Source organism: Myodes glareolus, chromosome 17 (genome assembly GCF_982192425.1).
Source record: "Myodes glareolus chromosome 17, mMyoGla1.1, whole genome shotgun sequence".
NCBI lineage: Eukaryota > Metazoa > Chordata > Mammalia > Rodentia > Cricetidae > Myodes > Myodes glareolus.
Window position 1 is genome coordinate 64618503 of NC_142042.1, and position 14833 is coordinate 64633335.

General features: G+C 39.9%; 1 protein-coding gene across 1 annotated transcript; it reads left to right on the forward strand.

The window, feature by feature from the left end:
* Window positions 1-10951: 10951 nt before the first annotated feature.
* Window positions 10952-12733, forward strand: LOC148119494 (uncharacterized). Its single transcript, XM_087897442.1, has 2 exons — window positions 10952-11085; window positions 12122-12733. Exon 2 carries the CDS (start codon window positions 12145-12147, stop codon window positions 12520-12522), a length of 378 nt encoding a protein of 125 aa, XP_087753568.1. The 5' UTR covers window positions 10952-11085; window positions 12122-12144; the 3' UTR covers window positions 12523-12733.
* Window positions 12734-14833: the final 2100 nt, after the last annotated feature.

A 14833-nucleotide genomic window follows, 5' to 3' on the forward strand; every position in this document is an offset into this window, starting at 1 on the left:
CCAGGACAGGCACCAAAGCTACACAGAAACCCTGTCTCAATATTAAGTTCCTTTTACTACAACTATTTCAGTCTTAAGTGCTTTTCAGCATTTTAATACTGTAGCCATTTTTAGAGACTTTAAGGACTTCACCTGTCCTTAAGGCTTCTAACATGACATCACTATTGCCTGTCTTTTCTAAATTTCTGCAGCTAAATGCCTTTCAACCAAAGAATGAATAAGGAAAATGTGCTATATTTACACAGCTGAGTACTACACAGCAGAAAAAAATAATATCCTCAAATTTGCGAACAAATGGATGGAGTTAGAAAACATCATATTGAGTGAGGTAACCCAGACACAGAAAAACAATTATCACACGTACTCACTCACAAGTAGTTTTTAAGCATAAAGCAAAGAGAACCAGCCCACAAATCACAATCCCAGAGAACCTAGACAACAATGAGAATCCTAAGAGAGACATACATGAATCTAACCTACATGGGAAGAAGTAAAAGACAAGATCACCTGAGTAAATTGGGAGCATGGGGACCTTGGGAGAGGGTTGAAAAAGAGGGAAGAGGTAGGAAAGGGAACAGAGAAAATGTAGAGCTCAATAAAAATTAAATAAAGAAATCCTGTCTCAAAAACCAAAGCAAAAAGACATATATGTTTCCTAGGACTCTGTACCAGCTGTTCTACTCTATCTATAAGAACTAAGATCCTTTTAACAGTAACCTGATGTGAGGACTTAGACATGTCAGCCGTTCCTCACAGTTACAAAAACTGGGAAAACCCATGACAATGGACTTGAATGTCAATGTTCACTATTAGGCACTCATTGGAAGGACAAAGATCAGTTACAAGATAAATAGAGGACAGTTGTTGGTGGAGGGCTGCTTATTGGTTCCTGGCTGCTGATCCCCAAAATAATCACACAAAAACTGTATTAATTAAATCACTGCTTGGCCCATTAGATCTAGTTTCTGATTGGCTACCTCTTACATATTAATTTAACCCATTTCTATTAATCTGCGTTTTTGCCACAAGGCTGTGGCTTACCAGGAAAGTTCCAGCACCAGTGTCCAGCGGGGTTACATGGATTTTTTCTGACTCCACCCTTCTTTCTCCCAGCATTCAGTTAAGTTTTCCCAGCCTACCTAAGTTCTGCCCTATCAACAGGCCAAAGCAGCTTTCTTAATTCATTAACCAATCTTACCACAGCACACAGAGGGGAATCCCACATCAGACAAAGAGAACATCAGCCAGTGACTTCTTTTCACATCTGTGTTTTTCTTGCTCTTTTGTAAGTAAAGTTTGACCTAGACCTAAGTCATGGAAACTTACATTGTTTCCATAAGTCATGGAAACTTACATTGTTTCCATGACTTTATTTTGCTGCTGAGTTGTTACAGTGTGGGAACTTCTGCACAGCTGACCACCACAATGGTCTCCCTTTTTCCCTTCTGCTGGTGGCTGCTGAAATCTTGACATTGAGGAGATCAGCACTCAAGAGTGGATTGTTTGACAATCTTTGACTGTACGTGCTCCATCTTCTGTGATTTGTTTTCAAATGAAGTCACTAAGACAATGGTTTCATTGAAATGTGGTTTCCTTCAGGTCTCTAACTCTGACCCTATCTTTAGAAGGGAACAGGTTTTGTTATCATTTCCCCCTGTCGTTTCAATGTACCAGAGGCCTCCAAATGTTCTCACTCAGCATAGCACCCTCCAGTTCATGTTTATGTACACATGTGTATGCAAAGGTATTTTTTAACATTTCCTATAACATTTAAATCCCAAAGCCATTTATATTTCAAATTTAGTGAATTTAAATATAGTGTTCTGTCATTTTGAAAATTATTTATAGTTTTACAAAATATTTATTTTTGACACAAAGAGCAATGAACACACTGAATACTGTTAAGAGCTATTTGCAAGCTAATTCAACAATTTATAAATAGCATAGCCTCACTATAAGATATAAGTGAAATATGTGAGCATATTTGCAATAATATTCAGATTTATGTGTTAGAAACCATCACTGAAATGATAGAAAATTTTACTTTAGAAAAGCTTAATAAACATCAAACATTACTACATATGTTCATGTATTTTATTCTAAGTTCTTACATGATAGAAAATGTGTAATACCTGTTTTTCTGTGAATGAGATTTTAACTTAACATGATAGCTGTCCATCCATTATCCTGTGACGGACTAATTTTTATTAATGAATGCAGTTCCATTGACCATGCTACCACGCTTTCTTTGTCCACACTGATGGTCATCTAGATAGGCTCTGTATGGTGGCTGTTATCAAAGGTGCAGCACACATGTCAGCCTGTAAGGGTCTTTGTGGGATGCTAATGTTGAGACTGGTTGGGTACCTGGAATTGTTGGAGCTAGATACCAAAGAAATTCTAGTTTTAGTTTTGAAGTTCCTCTTCTCCAACATCTTCCCTAGCACGTTTGGTCACTGGTTTTCTTGATAGTGGCCACAATGACTGCTCTGAGTTGGAATCTCAAAATCGGTGTCCTTTCCATGACTCTGGTGGCTAAAAACAGTTCCCATGTATTGTTGGTCATTTCTCTTCCAAGTACTGGTTGTTCATTTCATTTTTCCTTTTATTAATTGTATGGTTTTTATGACAACTTTTTACTTCTCTTTTTCTTCTAGGCATTAATTCCTCAACAAATATATAGTTCTGCCCATTTTTCCCTCTCATCTTATGAGCTGTCTCTTTACTGGTTCTTACCTTTCCTGAATATGCACTCAAAATCATGTAAATCTTCACAATTCTCTTTCCTAGGAATAAAGAGCTTTTTAGAAAATCCTTGCTGCTTCAAATATGCTAAATTCTTATCTCCTTGATTGTCTCGAGTTGCTGTGAGTCTGAGCTTCAGGACTTGGATTCATTTAAGTTAATTTTTTGCAGGGTAAGAGGAATAGATCCAGTTCATTCTTGTGTATGAGGAGATCCGGCTTTTTCGGCACCATTTAAGTAATCTCTTCTTCAATATGTGTTACTGACAGTTCCCTTAAAGATTGCGTGTCTGCAACTGTGTAGGTTTTTCTCTGAGTTCTGAAGCCTACATTAGTGGTGCACACATCTGTTTTCTGGCAGTATGCAGCAGTTTTTTGTTACTTGATACAATCCTTTTTTCTGAAATATATTTTGAAAGTAGGTTTTCAATGTTTTCTACATTGTCCTTTCTGCATTTAATTTCTTTGCTGGTGTGAGCTCTTCTAAATACCATGTAAGTTTTATGATTGCATTACCTACTTCCATAAAAATTCCTATTATGTTGCATTTGATAAGGATTGAATGGAATTTGAGATTGCCTTCTGTAATATCATTATTTTCATAATCTTGAATCTACCTCTGTGTAAAAATGGGGTTTCTTCCAAACTTTATTTTTAGTTCAAATTTCTTTCTTTAAGTTTATGAAGTTTTCATTGTGGAACTCCTTTACCTCCTTGCTGCTGATTACTCCATGGTGTTTCTTCTTCTTTTTATGATGTCCTGAATATGTCTTTTCCTGGTTTTTCTGTTAGACATTTCAGTCTTGGCTTATGGAAATGCTACTAAACTTGAAATAATGATTGATTTTGTAGCCTGCTGTAGATAGAAGCTGCTTGTTTGTTCTCAGATGCCCAGATCTAAAATAATTGCACAAAAACTGTATTAATTAAATCACTGCTTGACCCTTTAGCTCTATCTTCTTATTGGCTAGATCTTCCATCTTGAATTAACCTATTTCTATTAATCTGTGAATCACCACAAAGCTATATCTACCAATAAGGTTCTGTCTGGTGGCTTGGGTCTTTCCCTTTTGGCAGCTATATGGCATCTCCCTGACTCCACCTACTTTTCTCCTCTATCTCTGCTTAGAGTTTCCACCTTGCTATATTCTTTGCTGCCATAGGCCCAAAGCAGCTTCTTTATTAGCCAATGTTAATAAAACATATTCACATAGTAGAGAGGGGAATCTCACATCAGCCTTCTACTTTGATCAACATTATATGGAAGATGTGCTTTTCCAGTAGAAGTTTATGGCATTTTCTGTTGGGATACTATTGCCTGCAAACAGAGACAATTTATCTTCTGCCTTTTGTGCTTTCATCCCTTTTATGTCTTTGTCTCCCAGAATTCTAGGTAAGGTTTTAAGAATGGAGAAAGTGGACACTATTGTCTTAGCACAAATTATAAAGGAAGTAATTTTATGCTAATTTCATTTAGGCAATATTTGATGTATCTTTTATATTCCAAATTTCTTCAGTACTTGATCATGAATAATATTTGAGTTCTCTGTATGTCATTTTGGCACCAATAGAGATTATTGTCACATTACTGTCCCTAAGTCTATTTGTATAGTCTGTTGCATTTAATGATTAGTAATTGTTCAACAATCCTAGCTTCCATAAAATCATACCAACCATAAAGGTAAACTTTTCATTTAATGTGCTCTGTTTTCAATGTTTTAATACAATATTTATTGTGGAGGCCAAAAAAGTCTATTTCCAAGTTGACCAAAAGTCAAAGAGTAGGGACTCATTTCTAGTTCCTTCAAGGTTATTGTACTTCTTCCTCAGACAAAGGTCCCAGGTAGTGGTAAATCAGAGAGTTCTGCTCTTTCTAGGTTATTGTCAACCACTGTGGCTAATTTCCAGACCTTGTGCTCCTGGAATAAGGAAGTAATTGGTTTCTACCTCAAACAAGAGTCTAAGGATCCAACTAAGTTCCAGTTCCCTTTATGGAGATAACTTGGGATTCCACCTAGGGATTGGTTTTGCTACAGAGTGTTTTGGTCTAGGGTATGAGAGTGACTTGGTGACTTGTTTTATTTTCTAGGAAGGGAATGTTTAACTATTAATGTAGCCTGTGACTTTCAACTAGTATGTTCATTTTCTTGTATCACGTTAATGCAGTCTTTTGTCTTACTCCTACCTTTTGGGGTCAAGGCTGTTTTAAACAATTGGAAATTAAACATGGGTGAATTTTTCAGCACTCACTGAAAATTCCCTCCCAACAATATGCTACATGTTATTGTGTTTTATTATTTTTATTCACGTCTTCATATTCTTTACTGTATTTCTAATCCTCATGCCCTTACCCTGGTGGGAGGTGTTTTTGTTGAGACTGATCCCCGAAAATTTATTAATTCATTAATTTTCTTACATGGTATCCCGTAATTTGATTATATCCACTCTTTTTTCTCTTGGTTTTGTTTTATATAGCCCAGAAAGACTGTGCTGCCCATGGACTCCTGAGTGTGAGGACATCCTCTGGGGCAAGGTAGCCTAGGGGTGGCCACAGCCTCGGAGAAAACTGAATTGATGTTTTTTCTTTCCTTGTTTTTACTAAGAATTTTTTAAATACAGTTTGTTTTGAATTTACACAGCTATTTTCTTTCCACTCCCTCTTTTCCTACCACCTCCTCCTTCCCCCACCCCATTTCCCATCTCAGAAAGGCTAAGGTTTCCCATGTGGTGTCAACAAAATCTGGCACTTCACTTCAAGGCAAAACAAAATGCCCGCCCCACTATTTGTAGGCTGAGAAAGGTATTCTAGAGAATGTGCCCGTAGACACCAGATCAAGCAGCAGGAATACACCCTGGTCCCACAGCCAGAGCCCTACAGACAGTCCCAACCTCACACTTGTCCCCCACATTCAGTGGGCCTAGTTTGCTTCTATGCAGCTTTCCCCAGTATGGAGAGAGAAAGAAGGGTGGAAGGGGGAAGAAAGGGGGAGGAGGAGGGAGGAGGAGAACACGAGGGAATGGGATACTCTATCAGGGGAGGAGGTACAGAGGGAGAGAAAGGAAAGAGATATCTTGATTGAGGAAGTCATTAAAGGGCGAGCAGGGTGGAGGGGTCGGGGAGGAGAATGGCACTAAGGAATCCACAAGGATGACCCCAGCTAAGTCCCTAAACAACAGTGGAGAGGGTGTCCGAACTGGCCTTCCCCTGTCATCAAATTGATGACCACCTCAATTGTCATCATAGAATCTTCAACCAGCAAGTGAGAAGCCAATACAGAGATCGACAGTGAAGCCCTGGGCTGAGCTTCCAGAGACCAGAGCAAGAGAGAGAAGTGATAATGTGAGCAAAGGGGTCAAGACCACGAAGGTGATACCCACAGAAATACAGCTGACTTGAGCTAGTGAGAACTCACACACTCTGGACTGAAAACTGAATCTCTTGTACATCTTTTCCCACATCTGCTCAGCTTGCAGACAACCACAAATACCGTGGTATTTATGAATGAGCTAGTCAACAATGTTTTGCTTTGGTCCTGCCTGACTTCTGACTCTGACAAGCTTTTCACAACCCCCTCTGCAATGTTCCTTGAGTATTGGGAGGGGTGTGGCACAGATATGTCATTGTTGGCTGATAATATGTGGACACTTCTCCTCTGAAGTTTGATCAGCTGTGATGCACTTCATGAACCATTGTTGGTGGCACAAAATCGTTGTTCTGATAAGGTCTGAGGAGTCTGATTCAGAGTGTAGTCGTCTCTGCAGTCTGCAAACACCAGCGTCAGCACCATAAGGATCCTTGTGAAGCAGGAAGGAAATATGACCCTGTGTGGGTATGGATTGACCAGGAAGTAGATGCCCTTGCTTGATGCTGTTGAGCTTTGGGGCAGAAGAAATGAGATTTATGGTAAACAGAAATGGGCTTTATCATATTCCCAAGGAAAACTGGATTTGAGTTCTGGTGATCCAGTAAGAATTCTTCTACCTGGTCAGGGTCCTTCTGTTCAGGATATTGTCAACAACACTCCCACTGGGGATGGAGGCACATCACTTTAGACCTAACAGACCAAACCCCCATCCTTGTCCTTGGAGCCATCTCCAAGCATCAACTGCCAGCAAAGGAAAAATTGTTTTTCCACAATGGAGTGTCTCTGGATACACAAACCACACTTCAGTGTAGGCTGCCTGCCCAGCAGTAGATGACCAACGACACAGTCAATGTTATTTCTGCAAATTTTTCTCTTACAAGGCTTTAGTTACCCGTTTTTTAAAAAACACTTTGATGGTCTTTTGCTTATATTATATGGCTTCTAATTTTGCATTTTTTATGAGTTTTGTTCTTTGCAAATGTTGGTGTCTCAACACACACACACACACACACACACACACACATATATATATATATTTCTAGTGCTTTCCTTTTTGTTTTTATCTATTCATTTATTTTCTTCATTCTGCATTTTCTGTTTTTCATTTACCTTTTTCCTTTCTGAAAAGACAGAGAAAAAAGTTACAGAATTGGAAGGGTGAAGAGGCAGGGAGTATCCTGGAGTATATGAAGAAGGAGGGAATCTGTTATGAATATATTCTGCGAAAAAGAATATTTTCAATTGAAATGGAAGCTGAGAGGAAACATTTTCTTTGTTGTATTCACACTTATTTTGATTTAGGTTTTAGGAATTTAAAAAAAATTCCTTTACAGATTTATGTTATGACACTCTAACCATTCAAGAGTTTATTGTTCAATTTTAATTGTTTTACATGATTTCTTACTTTTTCATTAGTATTGATTTTTAGTCTGATAAGGGAAAATTATTTTAAGCCTTTTGTAGTTGTTTGATCTATTTTTAAGACAGTTCTCATGGCTACATAGCATAAAGTACACTGTGCACCTAGTGACTGTGATGTTCTGTCCATGTGTACGAATCAACTCAACCTAGGGTGAAGTTTTACTTTGTAGGTTCATTGCTTAGTTTTTATGACCGATCTATTGATGAAAGCAGAATACTGAACTGAACCACTCAAAGTTGGCACCTAGATTACACATAAACACATGCATGCATACCCACAAGCACATATACACATGTGGAGAGAGAGAGACAGGTGAGATAAGCATTATCATTTGTGCAATATATTTTATCATTTTTGAAGACCTCTTAATAAATCAGCTTGAAATAATGAGTTTTGAAAAGTTTTATTACATGTCATCATTATATTAAAATTATACCACTAGCAACAACCAAATAGTATTATTTAGAAAGATGTTCATTAAAACTAAATGATCTATAGCTTTTACACTTTCAGACCATTCATGTATGATTTGTTATTGTTAAATGGGTAGAAAAGAACAAACATCTCAAAACAACATTGAATTTCTTGATTTAGCTTCTGGTATGGAGAGTAAAGAACATTTTTATTGAACTATTTCTGATTAGAGTTTTCAGTGTTCTCTTTTATTCATGGATACGGAAACAGCCTTATAAAGGAGAAGTATCTGACAACTGAAACCCTCAAAATGTCAACAGATTTTGTGCAAAATATTCTTATTTTCTCAAGTTTTAAGCCTCCAGAGCTCACACTGAAGGCTTGATTCTAGTCTTCTTCCAGATAACATGATCCTCACACACACATGTGTTCAGGAGGTCAGCTGAGGACTTGGGTGTTGTCCTGCACAGAAGCTGAAGTGTGTACTAGCTGGCATATCAGCCACATCACCCTCGGACACTAATGTGAGTCATGTGGCGCTACCATTATGGGAGTAAGGAATCATGTTCTGACCTCTCCCAGTTGCTACGTCCTTTGAAATGACTGAGGAAGAGAATAAAATCAAGCCAGTGAGACAGTGAAAGATTTCCCATAGTCATGTGACACACATCCCTCACTCACCTCAGAGATCAGGTTCCATTAGGGTCCTTAGGTCCTTAGTTAGATGGATCTTTTTCTAAGCTTTCACATCAATGATAATGCCAGTGAGAGGATTAGACGTCATCAAGTAGCTACTGGACAGATGAGTTCAGCTACTGCAGATAAGAGACACACAAGCCCTAAGAAAGATAGTTAAGGAATTCACTATAACTACATTCAAAGTCACTAAAAGAAAATTAAAAATACAGACCTAAGCTTCATTATCATAGCAACTAAAGTTTGTAACATACAATTTAGAGAAAATCATGACCAACACTCATCTAATAATAAATTTGAGGATAGATGGGAAATGTTAAGATAAAGTAGCAGTAAAGTGGGTAGGATGTTAGGATGTAAGAGTTCTTACATCTTTTTAGTGGTGTACAGTCCTGAACAAGTCTCTTCGACTGGCTTTGTGGCAGTTACTGTTGGGAGAATAAGGGTCTTCTATGGGTCTGGTGCTGCAACACAGTCAATGAAAGATCAAGGGGCTTCAGGGGACAAATTAGAGTTAGAACTTTGGGTATGTGTAAATATTAGGTGTATTTTTTAAAATGCTTGGTGACAGAGACTGATGATAATAAATGACAGAATATAGGAAGGTATACATCTCTCTATAGGAAGACTCTTCTAGACATTTATAAGCACCCATGTTTCTTTACCATATTCTCTTGGTGCTCACTATGCTCCTGTGTCCCAAGCTCATATTATTCCCAAGGTCTGAAAATTCTAGAGTCCACCAGCATTTAAGGAGAAGAGATATTTTGCATATTTTGTTTATATGTTTCTTTCCCTCTTCTAGCTTATAATTTTTAGGTTTAGGGCAATCTTACATCATGACTCTCTATAACCATATCCTTCCATAATGAATCACAACTATTTATACTAAATCTTCAAAATAAAATTGTTCAAAATATATGTTCATATATAGTCTATGATGATGTAGAATATAAATATAAATCAGGCATGCAGAGAGAACAGAGGCCTAATGACCACAGAAAACATTCTTGTGAACTTCTAATGCGTCATTCTTTTTAAAACAACCTGCCTTGCTTCAGTCAGGGATACAGCCCACCAGTCCTTTATGTCACATGTGGGAGAAGACTGATTCTATTCCTCTATTTCTTGTAGGTGAGCAACATGATTCCCTCAATCGCACATGAATCTTCCCCTTATTTTCTTCTTAGTAATGTGTCATCTGACCTCACCAATAACAGCCTCAGTTTTCATGAAAAAGTTGTGCTGGCTTCTACAGAGTATCTAAAAGTGTAAAAACAAGGTAGTATATTCCTAAAAGATGATTACATGTAAATTTAAGAAATATATAAAATGAAGATATTTACTGAGACAAGTGTAAAGAAGCAGATAAAATAATGGTGTTATTTCTCTGAACACAATCGCTGCTGTATTCTGATTAATGCATATGAATTTTGCCAAATATTGGGTTTCTTAGGACATTTTCATATGTATTATTTATTGAACCCCTTTATCTTCTTTAAGTTGCTAATTTTTAAAATTATATTTTTTTCAATTGTGTGTGTGTGTATCTTTGCATGTGTGTCTATCGGTGGGGTTAGACATACAATACTGCATGTATGTTTGAAGGTAAGAACTGGGTGTTAGATGTGCTGAAGCTGGAGTTAGAAGTGGTTGTGAGATGCCCAACACAGGTACTAGGAAGCAAACTCAGGTCCTCCATAAGAGCAGTGTGCGTTCCTCACAGATGAGCACTCTCAACGGCTGTGATTAAACAGCAGTACCCTCACCCTGTGCTTGACAGTTTCTACGTGTGTTTTTGGTGAACAGTCTACACGATCATTTGATGTTTCATTTCTTTTCGTAACCATCTATATTTTCTTTAATATTGCACTGTCACAGTTAAAATGGGAGATGACACAGCTTAAACAGAATCCTGAGCCACACCTTGGAACATCTTGGTGCTGTCTGGATCTGGAATGCAGGACTTTCCTGGTGTAGACGTTTAGGCTGGGCTTACACAGGCACACTTGGAAGTGCAAACATGGAAGCAGATGCTGAAGAATCTTGAAAGTTTGGCTGCCTTGATATGGGCTCCGTGCAGCACATATCACATTAAGAAGGGACAGAAAAGAAAGAAGATGGAGAAAAGACTGGTTCCTAAGTCAAACACTCGGCAGGTGAGCCAGGTGTAAGGATCCAGGAATCCACTTCCTCCCTTCATGCCTAAGCCATGTTCTAAGACAGATACAGCATGACTGGCCCCATGGAGGAAGGTAGTGGGAAATGTTTGATCATCATCAGTCACCTGACCATGAGGCTGTCAGGAGGCAGGGACTCCCGGGTCCATTGTCTGGCAGACTGAAGCAGAGCCCAGGATCAGAATAAAAGGACTGAGGAACAGGGCACTTCCATCCACTCACCTCCTGAGATACTCACATATCGTGAGCCACCTGTCATCTTGGTAAGTGACCATGGGAAGCTAGAGGCAGAGACTTTTCCAGAGGGGTTGCCAGACTAGAGTTTCACAGGGGACCAGGAGAGGGTCCTTCGGCCCAGAGGCCATGTTGATAGATTATAAAACATGGTGAACAGTAAGAGGTGGGACAAAGACAACACACACACATACACACACACACACACACACACACACATGCACACACACACATACACACGCACGCACGCACACCACAGGCTTGGTCTTAAGAGACATTGAAATGCTTGGGATCTTCTGGCTCTAGAGAGAACAAAGTACCTCGGTGTATAGGAACCCTCAGAATGGGATGCTGAGCACAGAGAACTGTGCATCTGAACAGGCTCAGCCGGGAGACAGCCTGTGAAGAAAATGCTTCCCCTAACTCCCAAAGAAGAATCTGAGTCAAAATCGGGCAACAGGGTCCCACTTCTACTTGGGAAAGAAAGAGAACCCAGGTTCTGCAATCTGTTCCCACACTTCTCTGATAAGTAGGACACCACCAGGATGACATTGATCTTCTCACCCTTAGCCTGAGAAGCTGTTGATTTGGATACGTCTTAGCTCTGCCTCGTAACAGGGGATAGTGATCCCAAGGCAGCTCGGACACACTTTAGGTATTTTCCACTCAAGGTCTGAGCTTACTCCTTCAGTGACATAGAAGGTGGTTTGAAATATCAACCTTAAACTAAAATCACCTTCGAGTAATGATTGCCCTTTCCTTTCACAACTACTTCTCCCTGAAGTAATCCAGATACTGGTATATGTGTGAGAACTGCAGACATTTTCCAATGTCACTAAACACTCACTCAGTGCTTCTGGATGCTAGGTGATAATTAGAATCTCACTTGCATGGGTTTCTGAGGTTCTGAATTCAAGATGACCCACTGTGACAGTGTGAGCATGTTACAAATAAAAGGACTCTGAATGGTTGCTTTGGGTGCTTAGAGGTAAAATTTCTGGGGGAAGTCAAATAGGTCAGGTGGCCACAGTGTCTGGTTCTGACATGTGTGTGATTCTCCCACAGCTCCTGAACACCCACAGGCCGAGATGTCCTGCCAGCAGAGCCAGCAGCAGTGCCAGCTTCCTCCCAAGTGTGCCCCCAAGTGCCCTCCCAAGTGCCAGACACCAAAGTGTCCCCCTAAGTGTCCTCCTAAGTGTCCTCCTAAGTGTCCTCCTGTCTCTTCCTGCTGCAGTCTGGGTTCTGGGGGCTGCTGTGGCTCCAGTTCCGGGGGCTGCTGCAGCTCTGGCGGTGGTGGCTGCTGTCTGAGTCACCACAGGCCCCGCAGATCTCTCCGTCGCCATCATCACAGCTCTGGATGCTGTAGCAGCGGTGGCAGCAGTGGCTGCTGTGGTAGCAGCAGTGGCAGCAGTGGCTGCTGTGGCAGCAGCGGTGGCAGTAGCCAGCAGTCTGGTGGCTGCTGCTGACCTATACCATGAAGATCGCAAACATGCCGTGCAGGAGGAAACAATGTTGAGAAGACAAGTTCACAATTCCTCCTCTCCTCTCCTTCTGTCTCTCAGGTCCTTGACTGTGAGACGCTGAAAATCTGTATCAAGTTCTGAATTTGCACCAATGATCTAATGTCTTCTTCAGTATTTTGTGATAATAAACTTTTCCTTATTGAGTCTTCTAAAACTCTTGTTTATCTTGGCCAGAATCACCCTCACACGTTAGTTTCAACAACTGGGCTCAGCATACCTTGAACTGGCTTGCATCTGTAGTGTGGCACAATCAGTAATACGGGCCACTCCACAGAATACAGGTAGGTAAGGGTCTGTCATCCTTCCGTGGCACCGATCCAGCAGTCATGTTCAGTCCAGACTACTTTCCTTCTTTGGCTACCTGTGTGTTTTCTCTGGTATCATTAACTGTCTTCTGTGTTTTTCAAGTAACTGTGGTGGTATTCTACCTCTTCACATGAAGTATAACTGGTCAAAATCAGCTCCTCACTGTTGTGGAAAGTCAGATAAGCCAAGTGCCCATTGCATAACAATGAAGGGACTTAAATACAAAAATAAACACAAAATATTCATAGATGATCACATATTGGGAAAATTATAAATGCTGGAACTTTCAGCAACTTCTGTGAAATGATACTATGGTAACAAAATGAAATCAGGTTTCATGAAGTACATTAATGCTAAAATTTTCTATGCACGGCTGTGTTTTCTGAGGTTTCCTGTCCTCCCTGGTTTCTATCCTCCTACCAGGTCCCATAGTCGTTTAGCCCCACAGAAATCACACAGAGGTCTTATTAACGATAAACTGATTGGCCCATTAGCTCAGGCTTCTTATTAACTCTTATAACTTATATTAACCCATTATTCTTATCTATGTTAGCCACATGGCTCAGTACCTTTGTCAGTGAGGCAATCACAAGCTTCCTTCTTCTGTGGTTGGGACAGGACTAGGAAAGAATGGGCATCCTCTTTCCCAGAATTCTCCTGTTCTTATTGACCCATTTCTACTTCCTGTATGGTTGTCCCACCTATACTTCCTGCCTGGCTACTGGCCAATCAGTGTTTATTTAAAACATAATTGACAGAATATAGACAATTGTCTCACACCACGACTGAACATAACCCACACAGTCTTTGGCATAAGCATATGTCAGTCATATCAGAATGTGTAATAAACTCTCTCAACTCATCAACATAAAAGTAAACAACCCAATTTAAAACTTAGAGGAGACTCATATATACGTTGGTCAAAAAAAATATGAAATGATCTGTAGACACAGGTAAAACTGCTCAGTATGACTATTAGGCAAATAAAACCCATAATGAGATATAGTGTCTGAGCTGAGTGTGGTCACAATGAACGCAACATAACCTGACAGCTCCTATGGACTTTGCAAGGGAACTGGTAACTCTGTGGATTATTCAGAATGCCAATGACTGTGAATTCCCCCTTCCTCAAAAATTTAACAGAATTAACTATAAACCAAGAAGTTCACAACTTCTCTATATTGTCTGTCTGTTTTTGTACATGTGTATTTGTGGGTGGATCTCTGGGTACATATGTAGAATGTATGCATTGAGAACAGAGACTTACAGAGCTCTTTCTACACCTTGCTCACAGAAGCACTGTCTACAATAGCCAAAAGATGAAGGGCATTCAAATGTACTTTCATTAATGATTGTATTTAAAATATGGTTCAAATATGCCAAAGAATATGATCTAACCTTCAGAATGGCAGGTGTGGTAGCTCACGCCTACAATCACAATCAGGAGGATGACAAGTTCAAAACCACCCTGACTGCATAGCTGCTTCCTGACCAGCCTTGTCTACATGAGCAAAAACTTTTCTTAAGAAATTTACAGAAGTAATTACACCTGTGTTACTCTTGGTACAGTTGGTGTGCCACTGTACCTGTTTGCCAGCAGGGCAAGGGCCTGGAGATTAAAAGAACACACAAGAGTCCTGGGTCGTTCAAAAGGAGGTCAGCTGAATGCCATTTATTCAAGCTTAGGAAAAACCTTACATAACTAGCTGCTGCACAATGGAATCCCCCCAGGCAGGCGGGGAATTACCATGCCCAAGATGGAGTAAAGAAAGGCCCTAGAACTAATCACCACAGGGGCAGAGGGAGCACAGGGAGCACAGGAATAAACAGGATGTTTAGCCGGAAAATGCAACAAGATGTCTGTCCAGAAACTGTCCTCAAGATGAACCCTGAGAGGAGGAATAGACCCGTGGGCCCTATAATATATGTGCATGTTACAGTGTGAATG